At 51.9% G+C, this 17,296-nt stretch overlaps 1 protein-coding gene across 10 annotated transcripts in view; it reads right to left on the bottom strand.

The window, feature by feature from the left end:
* The window catches only part of LOC119395867 (uncharacterized), a gene marked incomplete at its 3' end in the record, with an annotated part of 205,015 nt that overhangs the window by 104,710 nt on the left and 83,009 nt on the right, over positions 1-17,296 (bottom strand). For 8 of the 10 annotated variants that reach the window (XM_049416796.1, XM_049416792.1, XM_049416799.1 and 5 more), the window contains 1 exon segment: positions 710-840. In XM_049416796.1, coding sequence (XP_049272753.1) covers positions 710-840 — 131 coding nt within the window. 10 annotated transcript variants of the gene reach the window in all.

Genomic DNA, 17,296 nt, shown 5'->3' with positions numbered 1-17,296 from the left:
AGGTTCAGAATAAAGCTTTTAGAACGTAATAATTCTGGCGACTTGCGTAGTTACCATTTAATTTCAAAAGCGCGTAATGCGTAGAGCACGCTTTTCACATCTGCTGTGGAACACGTGTTCCATAAACTTTCGTCACCGGCTCTTCATTCGGCGATTGTAAATGTCCAATGGCGACCTCTTTGAAACGTACTACGGCAAAAACGCTATATATAACGCGAACGGATAAATCTAAGTTTATTCGTCCGCGATAAAGATTATAAACCATGCTCACAAGCATATTTTGTGACGCTGGTGTACCTTAACAACAACGGAAAACCAACCAGTCCAAATCACTTACGATTCAAGTGTTGCCCACCTTTCGGCGCACAAGTTCACGTAATAAATGGTTACGTTGTTAAGAAATTGGTTACGTTTTCTTTATGACATCGATGCGACGCAACGTCTGCAACGCGTACCACTGTCAGCAAACGCATTCGTCGGAATCAAAACTACTGAAAGAAGACTAGTAAACAAATCCATCCAGTATAAGCATTCTAACGTGGTTGCGAGATGCACGAAGGACAAACGACAAAAAGAACGGGACAAGGCTTTGTCCTTTGTCCTTCGCGACTTTCGCTCAGCGCAGCTACATTAGAATGCCGTAACCAACTAGCCCAAGTTGAAGCTTTGATAGTATAAAAAAAAACAGACAAAGGCGACGCGCACGCACCTGAGCCTCTTGCGGTAGAACTTGTCGGGGACGGCCATCATGACGCCGGCTCCGTCTCCCGTGTTGTTGTCGCAGGCACAGGCTCCGCGGTGCTCCATGCGCCGAGACATGGTCTCCGCATCTTGGATGAGCTGCGCATTGAAGAAATTAGGGTGCAGGTAAGTCAGTTAAGTACGCACGGTCGCCACTTTAGAACATTCCGTAACGATTAAGCACCATATTTCTTAACTGATGTCGACAAGATATTGTCGTACCCTTCATAGAGTGCATAAGTTCAAGAGAAGATGGAAAATTTAAGGGATTAAAAATCGTTGAACACGGTTGTGACGCTGCAGCCAACGTTTCGAGAAGCGGTATTGTCTTCTTAAGTTGCTGTCATGAAGAATACGAGCGGTATGTCTATCTGTCATGGCACGGTACGCTTTGTGTACATTAGGGACACCGAAAATAAGCTCTATGTACATGGAGCATAAGCGCTGCACAAAGATAGACAGGAGGACGGACACGCAAAGGAAACATCTTTCCACACTATTTTCCTGGCGCTCTCACTACCAACATGACCAGCCAGCTATTTCCTCCTACATGAGGAAGAAATCACCACCCAAGCGTCCCGTACATATGGTTTTAACCAGCGAAGCCGAAACGTGGGACCTCGGTGTTTATCACTGAGTTAATCCAGACGACTCCAGACTGTTTGCGTTTCTCAATGAGTTTACACAGACATTTGGCTTGGGTTCATCACAGTGTTTGGGATATCGCAGTTTAACGAATAATTTTGATTTTGCCTAGTCATATAGAGCTTAGCTGTCAAAACCTTTCCGTTATTATGCAGCACGTAAGCTAGTTCCGCACTAGCCTTACGTGCGGAACTAGTCCAGTCAGCATACTCTGTTCTTGTAACTCGATGTGCTGCCTATCAGTGGACAGTTTCCAACCTGCCCGTTTTTTCTATCCTTCTAACGAAAAAGAAAAAAAAAAGACTCCTAGCTTACACGTGTCAGCAGTCGGCAAGCGTTTAAAGGACACTCTCCAACAGTCGTTCGAAACGTAGAGAGAAACTCACTGGACTTCCTTGTTAGAAAGAAGAAGAAGAAAGTATATAAGCAACTAGCGATATCCGCCGGCTTGGACATATGCGCACTGTCTTCCGCTCGCTCTAAAATTTGACAAAGGTCCTCCCAAAACTACCAGTCACGCTCGAAAGATCACACAACGACGTGTCTAAGAGGTCAACGGCCTCGGCGCTGTTCTTTTCCGGACGTCGCGTAATTCCCCGTTCTTTTCCCGCCTCTGCTGCTTTTCTTTCCGCAGATGCCTGCAGAGCTTGCTTCGCCGCAGCGTTACCCTTTGTGCGGCGAAGCCGAACGCGTGCGGAAAGAGGCGAAATAAAAGAGGACCCGCTATGACCCCGACGGCGGCGCTAGCAGTTTATCGAGCGCGTAGAGCCGAAAGGATAAGAATAACAAGAAAAAAGCGAGCGACGCAAAGGAACGAAGCCAACAATGCGGACACCCCGCGGCGTTAGAGACGGCCGATTTCTCGAGCTATTTTTCTGCCGGCAGACTATTACGGGAGCGCGCAATCACAGATGGTTCTGCGCCGGCTCTTTTAAGTTAGATGACGCGAACCACACACTGTGCCAATAGGAATTCCGAGTTTGTGTCTACGCAGCGCCTGACAGTCATCGCAGCGCAGTTTTTTTCCCCCACGCTTTGATTCGACACAATAGCTACTCTCGCCAGGAGATAAAGGAGTACGGTTATAACAAGAAGACTCGAAGAGATGAGAATTTAGTGGTGTTCGCATACGTGACTGGGAGTTTTTATTACCGCTGTATGACGCATTTTCCCGAACTCCTTCTAGTAGGACCAGGGCGGTAAGATAGAGTGAGTCTGCGAAGATCATAGGAGAGGGAAACACGGTGTGCTTACACAATTACACTTCTAGGCGGCATGCATATAGCATTCAAAATAAATAAATAAATAAACCTGCGAAAAGGTGAAATGAAGCAATCCCATCAAAGTATGTTCTAATGCGCTTAGCGTCTTTTGGGAATGAACTGCAATTTCTTGCGAGTGTTAAGCGTCAAGGGCCATCTCGAAGTGAGAGCAACATAGGTAACGGTGATAACTGCACGGATACACGGTACTACCGGTGCAAGTGGTACCGTATCACCGTGCAGTTTATCGTCCAGTGCGGTAATTACGAGCAATGGCAGAGTGGTTAGGAAATACGCCCTCGCTTCCTTACTTTGTGAAAGGTCGCGTTCAGAGACGCTGCGCCTTTGATCGCAGCGGCAGTACAGCTACACGGAGTTTTGAACTGGCTCTTGAGAAAGTGGTACACTAGGTACCAGTTGACTCCCGGCTAGGGCGGCGCCAATCATCACACATATCATAACACAGTGCCACAAATAATGACATCCCCATACATGTTAAATGCATTCTGTTTAGCAAACGGTCGCTTGCCTCGTCTTTCTAGAGCACTGTTGCTGACCCTAAGGGGTAGCTCTGTACTGATGCAAGAGCGCCTATACCGAAAAAGGAGTCGTGGACAGTCTGTGATGCGCGTCTTGTCATTCCTGCGAGATACAACACCTTAAGGTGTCCTCCCGCAGTCAAACGACAAAGCGCAACTTCTAAAAACGGTGGACCAAAACCACAGAGGACAAGCGCCGTTTCCCTTGAACTATGCAAAAACGAACTAACCTAAATTTGGACGTTACTTAGCCCGCTTTTCATATGCAAAGTACATCGCTAGTAAAGATATATGGTCCGAATGGACTAAGAATGTATGACACTCGGAGGTGGGCATGCTTCTCGTCATGGCCAGGCTCACCACGCCCTCCTGACAATCCTTCACGAAACTGATTTAGTTCCTCTTTTGTAAAACCTTCTCTCTTCTTTTTTATGTTCCTACATTGCTTTTGTCCATGGTTCCTGTCAATTTTTTTATCCTTTCATCTTCCTTTTGTCCCATCTTGACCTTCTATTCACATTCCTTTCTCCCTGAGGAAAGGAGCAGGCGTCGCGCATTTCTTGTCGGCAGTTGTCAGCTTGCTCGCTCCCTCCCTTATTTCCTCGCCGTCCTTTGAGTGCTTCCTTATGTTGCATATAATAATAAACCATGACAACAGCAGGTTCTGCATACTCTACATCGCTGCATACTCTATACTGTATGCATTACTGTATAGCTAATCGCGACGGTCACCTTCCATCCTGGAGATGAAGTACTCTTTGGACGCTGTTCGTAATCTCGATTGTGTGAGATGTTTCACTCGTACTTTCTTGGACCATCGTTGTTCGTGAACAAACATCCCCACTCACCCCCGTGGAGGTTTCTTCGGACGTCGTTTACCATGCATACGCGATAGTTCACGTTTCGCGGTCTCAAAGCCATTCGTTCGGCGTACCTTTCCCGCCTAAATCGCGCCGGCCGGCCGCTCGCGCGCGCGGGGAGAATTAGTGTGAGCATTGTTATGCGCTTCATCTTCGTCATATGTACATTACTCATCATCACTCCTGGGTTGGGTTGTGGGGGCTCATACTCGACACAATAAAGAGGTGTCTTGAGTGTCCTAAAAGTTGCCTCACAATACATATATCGAAACACAACAAATCCCGAAGAGTAGCTGAGAGAATAACAGTACATATAACACTCCGAGCTGTGTACTGGCCTTCGAGAGACGCCCGATAGTACAGTGTTCATAACATTTTAGCTTCCGTGCTTTACACTTCGCCGGCAAAGTGCACTTCGGCTATGAATGAGATAAAAGTGCGGCGCTAAGAAGAAGCTGGAAACATTCCGTCAGTGCGGAGCTTCAGTGCGATTGTGTGCGCTTGTTTTTAAACAACACGCGGATAGAACGCAGACGGCATTTAATTCCTTGCCCACTCCGCTGTAACTATGCAGGAAAAGTTATTCCCGTGCGATGGCGGTTTCTGCGATACATGCGGAAAAGGTCTCATTAAAGTAGGCGATGGAGAGCCTCATAAGGGAGGGAAATAAATAGAAAACCGAACGTTCGTTCGCGATTAGCTTGTCGGCGATCAAAGGTCGCGGGTTCGGCACATATACTTTCGGCAGCTCGTACAGAACTTGCTAAATTCACATATAAAACTTCGCCTCGCCTACAGTATAGAAGACAGAACGCTACGTGTTAATTAAGCGGCTCTAAGTGCGAAAGTTGCCGTCCTCATCAACATTTGCGGCGCAGAACACTAACTCTTGCGGGTCCACGGTAAACTCGCAACTATAACGTTCGTATAATCCCTGAGGCTATTTCGCTTAAAAGGAATGCGAATAGTGAGCCATCAATTGCCTCGAATGCAGCAGCCTGCCCATTGCTGGGATGAAGGTAATGAAAACGCGCCTTACTAATGACTCGCGTGCTGGTTGGAAACTCTTTGAAACACCGCTCTTCGCTAATTTATAGCCGAGCTTTTCAGCGGAATATGCAAGCAACTTGCGTTCCAGTTTCGAATGCAAGCCTCTTGCGCGAGCTTTAATACTAAGCTCTCCGATGAGACAAGGTGCGAACACTCGAATAAGTGCACATGAAATATAATATATATATATATCATTATATATATATCTATATATTATATATGACACGGCTGTATAGATAAAAGACAATGACGATGGGGAGGTTTTAGAGACTCTAGCTAGTGGGGCAGGAGGTTTCAAGAAGAAAGACAAAGAAGACGTTCGGCTGTACAGCTGCTTTTGAACACGCTGTCTCGCTGTTGCAAGTTGTTCTTGTCCTTTGTTCGCGTTGCACCGCGACACTGGTGGAGGTGCTGGGTACGGTCCCGTCGGTCGACATTGGCAAAGGTGTCAATCATCTGCTGTCGAAAGTTGCTCCATGTTGACAGACTGCCTTCTCTGTTTTCATACCACGTACGAGCGCTGTCGTCAAGGTAGAAATAGGCACGGGAGAGCTTCTGCTCAGCAGACCACTGGTTAATCTTGGCAACACGTTCATAGTGCTCAAGCCAGTCTTCAACGTCTTCATGTGCGCCACCTCCAAACCGATCAGGCACCAGTGGTTGAAAAAGTGTTACCTGAGATGGGTTGTGAGAACCGCAGCCTTGGAGTACTTGTTGAGGGCTGGGGTTGGCCATTGGTAGGGGTGAGCGGCGGCTTGGGGCGGGGTCCTGCGAGGGGGTGAGCTCGGGAGCGAGGCCTCGCAGCCGACGGCTGAAGCGATGCACGGGAGTTGTGGCAGGTGCGTCCGGGCTGGATGAACGGCTCCCAGTGGGAGTGTGGAGCATCAGGCAGGGTTGCGGTCCAGCACCTCCACCAGTGTCGCGGTGCAACGCGAACAAAGGACAAGTTACGGGTTCAAAAACCCAATGAATCAGTCGCGATGTTTGCCGAGGACATGGCCCGTCTCTTTCGTAGAGCCGACCCGCAGATGACTGATGATAAGAAGTTGCGCTACCTCATGCGCGGCGTAAAAGAGCAGTTGTTCGCTGGACTTCTGCGCAACCCGCCAAGCACCGCAGCGGACTTTATCAAGGAAGCTACGGCTATCGAGCGGGCACTTCACCAACGATGCCGGCAGTACGATCGCTTGTCCAGCAGCGCCCAAATTCATGCCGCCGCCATGACATTTGACAATCATGACTCCTTGCGTGACTTGATAAGAGAGATTGTTCGGGAGGAACTGCAGAAGTTACGGACGCCAGTAGTGGAAACACCCATGGCGCCTGTAGTTGAAGTCGTCCGCGACGAAATCCGCCAAGCATTCTCGGCGGCTGACACTGCTCACGAGCAGCGTCCCATGAGTTACGCAGCCGCCCTTCGGCGCTCCCCACCCGTCCCGCCGTCGTACCGCCAGGCGTCTGCAGCCATTCCTTGTTCACCGCCGCAAGAGGACACACCGAGGTGCCCTGCCGTCCAGCCGCCATACGACCAGCCGTCTGCTGGCATGCCACGGCCTTCGTTCCAAGAGGAGTCGTTGCGACGTCCACAGCTTCGCAAGACAGACGCCTGGCGCACTGTAGATAGGCGTCCACTTTGCTTCAACTGCGGAGGTGTAGGCCACATTTCCCGTCATTGCTGGCACCGAGTCGATTCGTTTCGCCCTCTCAGGCCATGGTCTGACAGTCGGCGCGCCAACGACGAATGGCGCCGCGACGACGCTTCTTCTCAAGGACCTCCATTGTCACGGCCCCATTTCGCCGACCGCCGTACCGACAATGACGAGAGCATGCCTGATTACCAGTCGGGCTTGGGACATCGACCACGGTCTCCGTCTCCGGCCAACTCACCTTCATCGCACCGCCGCACTTTTTCTGACCTCAGAGGACGGAGGTCACCCAGCCCACGCCGGGGAAACTGAAGGCGGCGACCTCCGGGGGTAAGGTTGCAGGCCGTCAAGACGCCGAAAAAAAGCCCCCATTACTGTCACCACAGGACGCCGTAAAGCCGACAAGACGTAACGCCGACGAAACTGTCACCGCAGACCTTACCGTTTTTGTGGACGGACAGAAAGTGACAGCCTAGTCGGACACTGGTGCCGACTTTCTATTATAAGTGAAGACCTCGCCGTACGCCTCAAGAAAGTAAAGACGCCGTGGAAGGGACCTCACCTAAGGACTGCAGGCGGCCAGTTACTTATGCCTATAGGAATGTGCACAGCGAGGATCAACATCGGTGGTTCTTCTTTCGTGGCGGCGTTCGTTGTTCTCACCTCATGTTGCAAAGAGCTAATTATTGGGATGGATTTCTTGAGAGAATATGGCGCCGTCATCAACATCCCGGACAGTTTAATTACGTTCCAGAACAGCCCTGATATAGTCGAGTGTTCAGAGGCGAGAAATACCCTTTGCGTCTAACTGACGATGACGTGGTCGTCCCGCCACGGTCATGCACTCTTGTTTCGGTGGCAGGGGACGCACTGTTTGACGGCGAAGGCATTGCCGACCAAATCAGCTCGCTGCTATTTAGCCATGGCATTTCAGTTGCACGAGATATTGTCAATATCACTGCTGGGCGCACGAACTTACTCCTCACCAACTTTAGTGCTGAGCGTCGGCATCTTCCGAAGGGCACAGCCGTCGCCTACTTCGACAATATTGTAGAAGTAGAAGGCTGTTTATCGGTACTGGACGTATCGCCTAAACAAGAATCAGTACCCGTTCTTGACGTTGGCACTACTTTGCCAAAGGACGAGCGAAAGCGACTTGTTGAGTTGCTAGCCGAATTCCAAGACTGCTTTTCATCTACATCACGAGTTGGTCGCACGCCGCTAACCAAGCATCGAATAATTACTGAAGACACAGCGAGACCTATTCACCAGAATCCTTATCGCGTGGCTCTGAAGGAACGTGAAGTGATACAGCAACAAGTAGCGAAAATGCTTGAAGACGACGTGATTCAGCCATCACAGAGTCCCTGGGCGTCACCTGTAGTGCTAGTCAAGAAAAAGGACGGCACCCTGCGTTTTTGCGTGGACTACAGGAAGCTGAATCAGGTGACCAAGAAAGATGTGTACCCACTTCCACGTATCGATGACTCCCTTGACAGACTTCGACACGCTCGCTACTTTTCTTCGATGGACTTGAGGAGCGGATACTGGCAAATTGAGGTAGACCCGAGAGACCGGGAGAAAACCGCTTTTGTGACGCCAGATGGTTTATACGAATTTAAAGTTCTGCCATTCGGTTTGTGCTCAGCGCCCGCTACTTTTCAAAGGCTCATGGATACCGTACTTTCAGGGTTGAAGTGGAAAACCTGTTTAGTTTACCTCGACGACGTCATAGTGTTTTCGGCAACTTTTGACGAGCACCTCAGAAGGCTGGAAGTTGTTTTACGAGCCATACGGTCTGCGGGCCTCACGTTGAAGCCAGAGAAATGTCACTTTTGTTTTGAAGAACTGCAGTTTCTTGGTCACGTCGTCAGCCACGCAGGTGTTCGGCCCGATCCTGAAAAAATTGCCGCCGTTGCACAGTTCCCGGTACCGTCCGATAAGAAGGCTGTCAAACGCTTTCTGGGCCTTTGTGCCTATTATCGACGGTTTATCGCAGACTTCGCACGCATCGCGTCACCTTTGACTCGCCTGACGAGAGACGACGTTGCCTTCGAGTGGAACGACGAACAGAAAGCTGCGTTTAATGATCTGCGCCAACGTCTTCAAACACCCCCAGTGCTAGCCCACTTCGACGAGGAAGCCCCCACGATGCTTCACACTGACGCTAGCAATGTAGGTCTGGGAGCTGTGCTAGTGCAGCGGCAGGAGGACACAGAAAGAGTGATTGCCTACGCAAGCAGAACGCTAACACGCGCAGAGGCTAGTTATTCGACAACAGAGAAAGAATGCCTCGCCGTGGTATGGGCAGTTATGAAATTTCGCCCGTATTTGTATGGCCGCCCCTTCAAAGTTATTAGCGACCATCATTCACTTTGTTGGTTGACTAATCTCAAAGATCCCACCGGCCGATTAGCGCGTTGGAGTCTCAGGCTGCAAGAGTTTGATATGACGGTCATACACAAGTCAGGGAAGCGACATATGGACGCCGACTGCCTGTCCCGATCGCCAATACAGTCGGCTTCTCTACCTGATGAGGATGAAGCTCCATTCCTTGGTGTCCTCGGCACTTCCACCATCGTCCAACAACAACGTGATGACCCCGAGTTGCTTGGTTTAATTAATTACTTAGACGGACGGTCTCAGAGTGCACCAAGAGTTTTTTGCAAGAATATTGTCGTCGTTTTGTCTACGAAACAGCATCCTTTATAAAAGAAACTTTTCATCGATCGGATCTCCCTATTTGCTCGTCATTCCTGCAACCCTTCGTACTGAAGTGCTTCAAGCATGCCACAACGAGGTGACTTCTGGCCACTTAGGCTACACGCGCACGTTGGCAAGAGTTCGGCAAAGATACTACTGGCCAAGACTCCCGACATCCGTGAAGCACCACATTCGTACTTGCCTCGACTGCCAGCGGCGCAAGTCGCCTCCGACGAAACCAGCCGGTCTGCTGCAACCTGTTCAAGTCCCACGAATGCCGTTTGACCAGATCGGAATGGATATTTTGGGTCCACTTCCTACTTCTACTGCAGGGAACCGCTGGGTTATCGTCGCAACAGATTATCTGACCCGGTACGCCGAAACAAAGGCTATCCAAAGAAGCACAGCAGCGGAGGGTCGCGAGATTTTTCATCGAAAATGTTGTACTGCGACATGGTGCACCAAGCGTCGTGATAACGGACCGTGGAACCGCATTCACGGCAGCCCTTTTAGACGACGTCTTGATGCTAAGTGGAACGACTCACCGTAAGACCACCGCCTACCACCCGCAAACAAACGGGCTAACAGAGCGCCTAAACAAGACGATCGAAGACATGCTTTCGATGTACGTGGATGTCCAACACAAAAATTGGGACGAAATCTTGCCCTATATCACGTTCGCATACAATACAGCTAAACAAGAAACGACTCGCATGACTCCATTCAGCCTCGTTCACGGACGGGAGGTACGGACGATGTTGGATGCGATGTTACTACACGAATGGGACGACACTGACACGGACGCCGATATGTTTACTCAACGCGCAGAAGAAGCTAGGCAGCTCGCACGCTTGCGGATCCGCCAGCAACAAGACTACGACGCAGGCCGCTATAACGCCCACCGCAGGACAGTAACCTACGAAACCGGCGACAGAGTGTGGGTTTGGACGCCCATACGAAAACGTGGACTCTCCGAGAAACTGTTAAGGCGATACTTCGGACCATATCGAGTATCGCGACAGCTTAGTGACGTCACCTACGAGGTCGTCCCTGACAGTCCCTATTGCACGAGACGTCGCCAGCACCGGCCTGAACTTGTGCATGTAGTACGCATGAAGCCGTATGTGAGCGACTGACTGTGCGTTCCCATAAAACGGTGGTCCTCGTTTAGCATCGGGGCGATGCTCTTTTAAGAAGAGGCAAGTGACACGGCTGTATAGATAAAAGACAATGACGATGGGGAGGTTTTAGAGACTCTAGCTAGTGGGGCAGGAGGTTTCAAGAAGAAAGACAAAGAAGACGTTCGGCTGTACAGCTGCTTTTGAACACGCTCTCTCGCTGTTGCAAGTTGTTCTTGTCCTTTGTTCGCGTTGCACCGCGACAATATATATATATATATATATATATATATATATATATATATATATATATATATATATATATATTGTAATGACGAGAGAAATAGACACAACGCCTGTTCGCTAGGCCGGCTGTTCTATTCTCCTAGCTTCGTCGTTCTCTTTCTTCGCCCCAGCCGATCTCGCGCCCGTGCCCGAGCGCCGCTGTCTTCTTTACACTCGGCCACGCTGCGAAATTACATGGCGAGCTGCAGAAATGGTTTCGGGTGGACGACATTGGCTGTGCAGCGCTGGTAGTCGCAGGCCCACAGGCCCTAGACGCTGAAGTGAAAACGTCTCTGGCGGGCGGTACTGGCTGTACCTGGGTGGTCGCTCTTTTGCACGCCACGACGTGTCTTGCAGAATTGCCGAAGACTCCGGTGCTCGACTTTGGCTGCCTCGTTGTGGCCGCAGGTCTCGGCCACACTGCGATTCGGTTTGGGGATCTGCCGAAAGGGCATGTGGAGGGCGAGACTGGTTGCATCGCAGAAGTTGGCCTCGGCCACCAAGCGACTTTTTGTGGGCAGGTGCCAGCCATACATCCGGCAGTCGACTCAGGCTGTGTCGCGGAGTAAGCGGCGGATGCGGCATGCTCGAAGAAGGCGCTTCTTTGAGGACGTCGGTCACATTCGCATCATTGTCAACTCCGGGAGGACGGTCACGACCTTCGTCAGCAAAACGAAGTTTCAGTGGCAGTGGCATTGGGAAAACGGAGAAGTCCTTTTCCGCAGATACAACCTCCACGTTAGTATTAGGATGCTCATCGCTCATTTTCCTCTTCTTCAACATCGTCCGGCAATGCTGGAGGTGTCCAGGCGGCACACCGGGTGACCTGGCTGTGGAGTCCATCGCAGGCTTCTTACGAGAAGTTGATGGTACATCAACGGGCAGTGGAATTAGCAAGTCGGCAGCTTCCTTAAGCTTGCCCGGGAGACCCTTCTCGCTCGGTGAAAGGTGATCGAGTGCAAACGACTGCTGTCGAATCTGTGGAAGCGGCTCCGATGAGTCTGTGAGCGTGTTTATGGTTGACATAGGCTCTCCCAGTTCTGGTGGCGTGTCAGGCACGACAGGAGCTGGCATCTGCACGTGCACCTGCAGCAAAGGCGCAACTGGGGGCCCATTCTCTACCCGAGTCGAATGAGGAGTGCCAACGCAGGCCCCTCTACGGTGGTGGTGAGCTTCATCTCTGAAGGAGGGCAGGTTGGTGGACGCCCGAGCGGCACCGTCGTGGTGGTGTGTCGCAGAGTTCCCATCCGCGGTAGAGTCTGGGTCGGCAGAGATAGGGTCGGAGGAATCAAAAAGCGGGCGAAATACATAAGTAAACCTGGCGCACCATTCCGTCCAGGATTGTTGCTTGACGCCTTCGTAGTTGTGCCATGCCTTGGCAGCATCACGAAGGTGGTCGATGGCCACCAGCCATTTCTGATGGTCTGGCCAGGCATGGCAGGCGGCGAGGTCGTTTACTGTTTTGACCCACAGGACGGCATTATCCTGGAATCCTCGGAACTCCGGTAGTTCCGATGCAACCGCTGATGGTAATGTGGACTGAAAAGGTCTGGAGGCTCTCGCGGCGAAACGGCCTAGTTCCTGGAGAAGCAAGGATGTCGCCCGCATGACGTCCGTGGGAAGGTTGAGCGAGGAGCCCGAGTAGCCAGGGGCGATGGCCGTGGAGAATACGGGGCCCCCGGTACTCACGGCGGCGGTTGAGAACCCACAGTTTGAAGGCGCCAAGCTGTGAAGCTGTTCGGACAAGCGCGTGGCTACGCAGATGATCCTCGTAGCATCGTCGGGTGAGCCACCTGGAGAACCATTGGCTGCGGCCGCGGAATATGTTTTCGTCGCAGCAATCAGCATGGCGATGTCCTCAACCAGGGAAGCGTGGTCAACACGATGAATGGCATCACCGGTAGAATACCGTCGAGTCGCCGAGGAGGCCTGGACGCCTTCCCCGGACGGTGCTTGCAGCGCCGGCAGGTAAGCGGGTGTCGAGGAGGCTTGGACGCCGTCCCCGCCGAACTGTGCTTCCTGCGGCGGCAGGCTTGCGGTTTCCATGCCCTAGGAAGCGTGGAGGGCGTCCCTTGACTGGCGGCTCCGCAAAGCCGAAGACAGACGAGCACAGGCGGTTTCTGCCTTAAGGCTCCGTGTTTGACGACTGCGCCATTGTAATGACGAGAGAAATAGACACAACGCCTGTTCGCTAGGCCGGCTGTTCTATTCTCCTAGCTTCGTCGTTCTCTTTCTTCGCCCCAGCCGATCTCGCGCCCGTGCCCGAGCGCCGCTGTCTTCTTTACAATATATATATATATATATATATATATATATATATATATATATATATATATATATATATATATATATATATATATATATATATTATTGTCGTATGACGGTTTATTGACAAAGTACTGACGACTTGTGCAGTCGAAATAGCGCCGGTTCAACAGGAACGCAGATCACGCGCACAGCAACAGCCGACCGAGCGTGGCTTCTTCCTCCTCTTCACTACAATTGCCCCCGGAAGAGAAGATGAGCCATCCTGGCGTCTTAAGGCGTAGGCAGCATCAAGGGGTCATAGTATGGCTTAAGTCTGCTGACACGAACCGTGTCACGACCACGATGTCTGAGGTCGTGGGGTGGTGTCAAGGGTTCAACTATGTAGTTGACAGGGGACGTGCGGCCTTTGATGCGGTAGGGGCCATCGTAGCGCGCAAGAAACTTGTTTGAAAGCCCAGGGCTGTGAGGTGGGATCCACAACCAAACGAGAGAACCAGTCGGGATGTCTGGCGTAGACGCGTCGTTGTCATGTCGCAGTTTTTCGCGACCTTGAGCGGCGGTTGTAAGTTTACGAGCGAGCTGCCTGCAGTCCTCTGCGTATCGCGCCGCTTCAGACACCGGCGTGCATTCGGAAGCGTCGGGTCGGTATGGAAGCAATGTGTCCATGGTGCAAGAGGGCTCTCGTCCGTACAACAGGAAGAACGGCGAAAAGCCTGTGGTAGCTTGTGAGGCAGTATTGTACGCGTAAGTGACAAATGGCAAGACAGCGTCCCAGTTACTGTGATCCGACGCGACGTACATAGTTATCAGGTCACCGAGTGTGCGGTTGAACCTCTCCGTCAAGCCGTTCGTTTGCGGGTGGTAGGCTGTAGACTTACGGTGAACGATGCTGCATTCAGCGAGAAGGGCTTGTGTGACGTCGGAGAGGAAGACGCGCCCTCTGTCGCTGAGCAGTTCTCGTGGTGCCCCATGTCGAAGGACGAAATTCCGCAGAATGAATATTGTAACCTCCCGAGCACTGGCGGCTGGGAGTGCTGCAGTCTCGGCATAGCGCGTCAAATGATCGACGCCGACAATTATCCATCTGTTACCCAAGGAACTGCAGGGAAGTGGGCCGTATAGGTCTATGCCGACGCGATCGAAGGGACGAGCAGGGCAGGGTAGCGGCTGTAACTCGCCGGAAGGGCGTTGGTGAACTTTACGCCGCTGGCACGCCGTGCAAGCGCAAATATACTGGCAGACAAAGTGATACATTCCCCGCCAGTAGAAACGTTGCCTTAGACGAGTATACGTTTTCAGAACGCCGGCGTGACCATGGTGAGGAGCAGCATGGAAGTAAGCGCGAATGTCAGACCGCATGTGCCGTGGTATCACGAGCAGCCATTTGCGACCATCAGGCATGTAATTTCTCCGGTAAAGGATGTTGTCGCGCACAGTAAAGTGGGCGGCTTGGCGACGAAGCGTTCTAGAAGCTGTCGCCGATGGATCCTGCAGGAAGTTTAGGATAGTTGAAAGCAGGGGATCCTTTCGCTGTTCAACAGGCATATCGGTCACGTCGATGGTTGACATAGTTTCGAAGAGCGTTGATGGGGAAGCTACATCCGAAGGTATCGGCGATCGAGATAGCGCATCGGCGTTAGAGTGTTTCCTGCCCGATCTGACAACGCGAATGTCATACTCTTGTAAGCGAAGCGCCCATCGGCCGAGGCGATCTGACGGATCTTTCAGGGAAGAAAGCCAGCAAAGGGCGTGGTGGTCGGTGACAACGTCGAAAGCACGACCATATATGTATGGACGGAATTTGCCGAGAGCCCAAATGATGACCAAACACTCTTTCTCTGTCACAGAATAGTTCGCTTCGGCCTTTTTTCAAAGTGCGGCTGGCATAGGCGACGACGTACTCGTCGTAGCCGTCTTTCCGCTGAGCTAGGACTGTGCCAAGTCCGATGCCGCTAGCATCGGTATGGATCTCCGTAGGTGATGTGGGGTCGTAATGTCGAAGGATAGGTGGTGAAGTGAGTAGGCGACATAGTTGCTTGAAGGCGTCGTCGCACGAGGTTGACCAAGCGGACATGCCGTTACTAGCCGTAAGCAAATTCGTCAGTGGTGCTATGATGGTTGCAAAATTACGTACAAAACGCCGGAAATACGAGCAGAGGCCTGGGAAACTCGGCGACGGCGCGAAGCTTGGCTGGGTCAGGAAGCACACCACCCTTCGATACAACGTGTCCCAATATGGTTAGCTTGCGGGCGGCGAAACGGCACTTTTTGATGTTGAGCTGGAGGCCGGCAGTGGTGAGGCAGGTCAGTATATCACGCAAGCGAACAAGGTGCGTCGGAAAACCTGATGAAAACACGACGATGTCGTCAAGATAGCACAGACATGTTTTCCACTTGTAGTTACGAAGGATGGTGTACATCATGCGCTCGAAAGTAGCGGGCGCATTGCAGAGCCCAAAAGGCATTACGGTAAATTCGTATAAGCCATCGGGCGTCACGAAAGCTGTCTTCTCGCGGTCACCTTCAGCCATCGGCACTTTCCAATAGCCAGAGCTAAGATCTAAAGAAGAGTAGTACTCCGCTCCTTGCAAGCAGTCGAGTGCGTCATCTATACGAGGCAGCGGGTAGACGTCTTTACGAGTGATCTTATTTAGCCGACGGTAATCCACACAGAAGCGTATTGACCCGTCCTTCTTGCGTACTAGCACCACAGGTGACGCCCAAGGAGTGTGGGAAGGGCGAATGACGCCACGCTGCAGCATTTCATCGACTTGCTCGTTAATCACCTAACGCTCGGCTGCCGACACGCGGTATGGTCGCTGGCGTAATGGAGGATGAGAACATGTGTGGACGCTGTGACTGACGTTCTCCGTGCGGACCAAGCGAGGTTGATCGCAATCAAACGATGAGCGAAAATTCTGGAGAAGCTCGAGTACTAGCATGCGGTACGGAGGTGGCAGGTCGGCATCCAAGACAGATTCAAAGATGTCTGATGATGATGCAGAAGACGTGCGCTTAACGGGAGAAGTAAGGGCGTCGAGCTCATAACAAGGCGTGTACCTGAAGTCCAGATGATGTGAAACGGATCAACAGGATGAACACGACCAAGAGATTCTCCTCGAAGCAAGGTGACGGGGTGCTGAAACGGAGTGCACACAGGCATAACCGATGATCCAGATGCAGTAGTCAGGACGGCAAACGTGAGAGGGAGAGCCCGGCGACGCAGAAAAATAGGCGATGGCGTAAAAAGGACGGTAGCATCTGGCGCGGTGGAGCAGGAGACAGGCACAAGCACTGACATTGCGGGTGGTATGTCCGTGTCGGACACAACAGTGAGTTTTTGAGCTGTACTTTTAGAAAGGTCAGGCAATGCGTCGTCAGAGAACGGGAAGAGCGCCACCTCGGCCCGGGCACAGTCAATGATGGCACGATGCTGAGACAAGAAGTCCCAGCCGAGGATGATGTCGTGTGAGCATGAAGAGAGCACAAGGAATTCGACGATATAGAGCGCGCCGTCAATAACCACCCTAGCGGTACATGCAGCAACGGGTGCTACGTGCTGCGTATTTGCGGTGCGCAGTAGCATGCCGGAGAACGGCGTTGTGACCTTACGTAATTTTCGAATAAAGTTCTCGTCCATGACTGAAATCGCAGCCCCAGTGTCAATATGCGCAGTTGCGGCAGTTCCTTCTACTATGACGTCGAGTAAATTGCGTGGTGACTGTGCAGGCCTTGTAGAAGTCGCGAAGCTGGCAGTTCGTGCCTGCGGAACTGCAGCAACTAATTTCCCTCGCTAGGTGACTGCCAACTACGCAAGGGTGAAGGCGAGCGACGACGGGGTGACGGGGAGCGATGGTTGCTGAAAGGTCGTCGTGGAGGCGGCGAACAGTCGGAGCTGAGACGCGTGGCGTGGTCGCCAGAAGCGTATGGGTAGCCGTATCCGGGCGTTGCGGCAGCTTGATGAGCAGGTGACATCCGACGGTTGCAAATGCGCGCCACATGGCCGGCGAACCCACAAGCGAAGCATATATGCCGGTTGTCGCGTGTGCCCCAGGGGTTCTGAGCATATTGACTTCGAGTTGGCATTGGTGGAGGCGCAGGAGGCTGGGCTGTTCGCGGGTGCATTGCTTCAAAGTAGGCGAATGTCGGCGACGGAGGTCGTGCCGCGACCGCGGCATA

Source organism: Rhipicephalus sanguineus, chromosome 6, assembly GCF_013339695.2.
Source record: "Rhipicephalus sanguineus isolate Rsan-2018 chromosome 6, BIME_Rsan_1.4, whole genome shotgun sequence".
In the NCBI taxonomy this organism is placed as follows: domain Eukaryota; kingdom Metazoa; phylum Arthropoda; class Arachnida; order Ixodida; family Ixodidae; genus Rhipicephalus; species Rhipicephalus sanguineus.
This window is presented reverse-complemented; position numbering and strand designations above follow the sequence as displayed.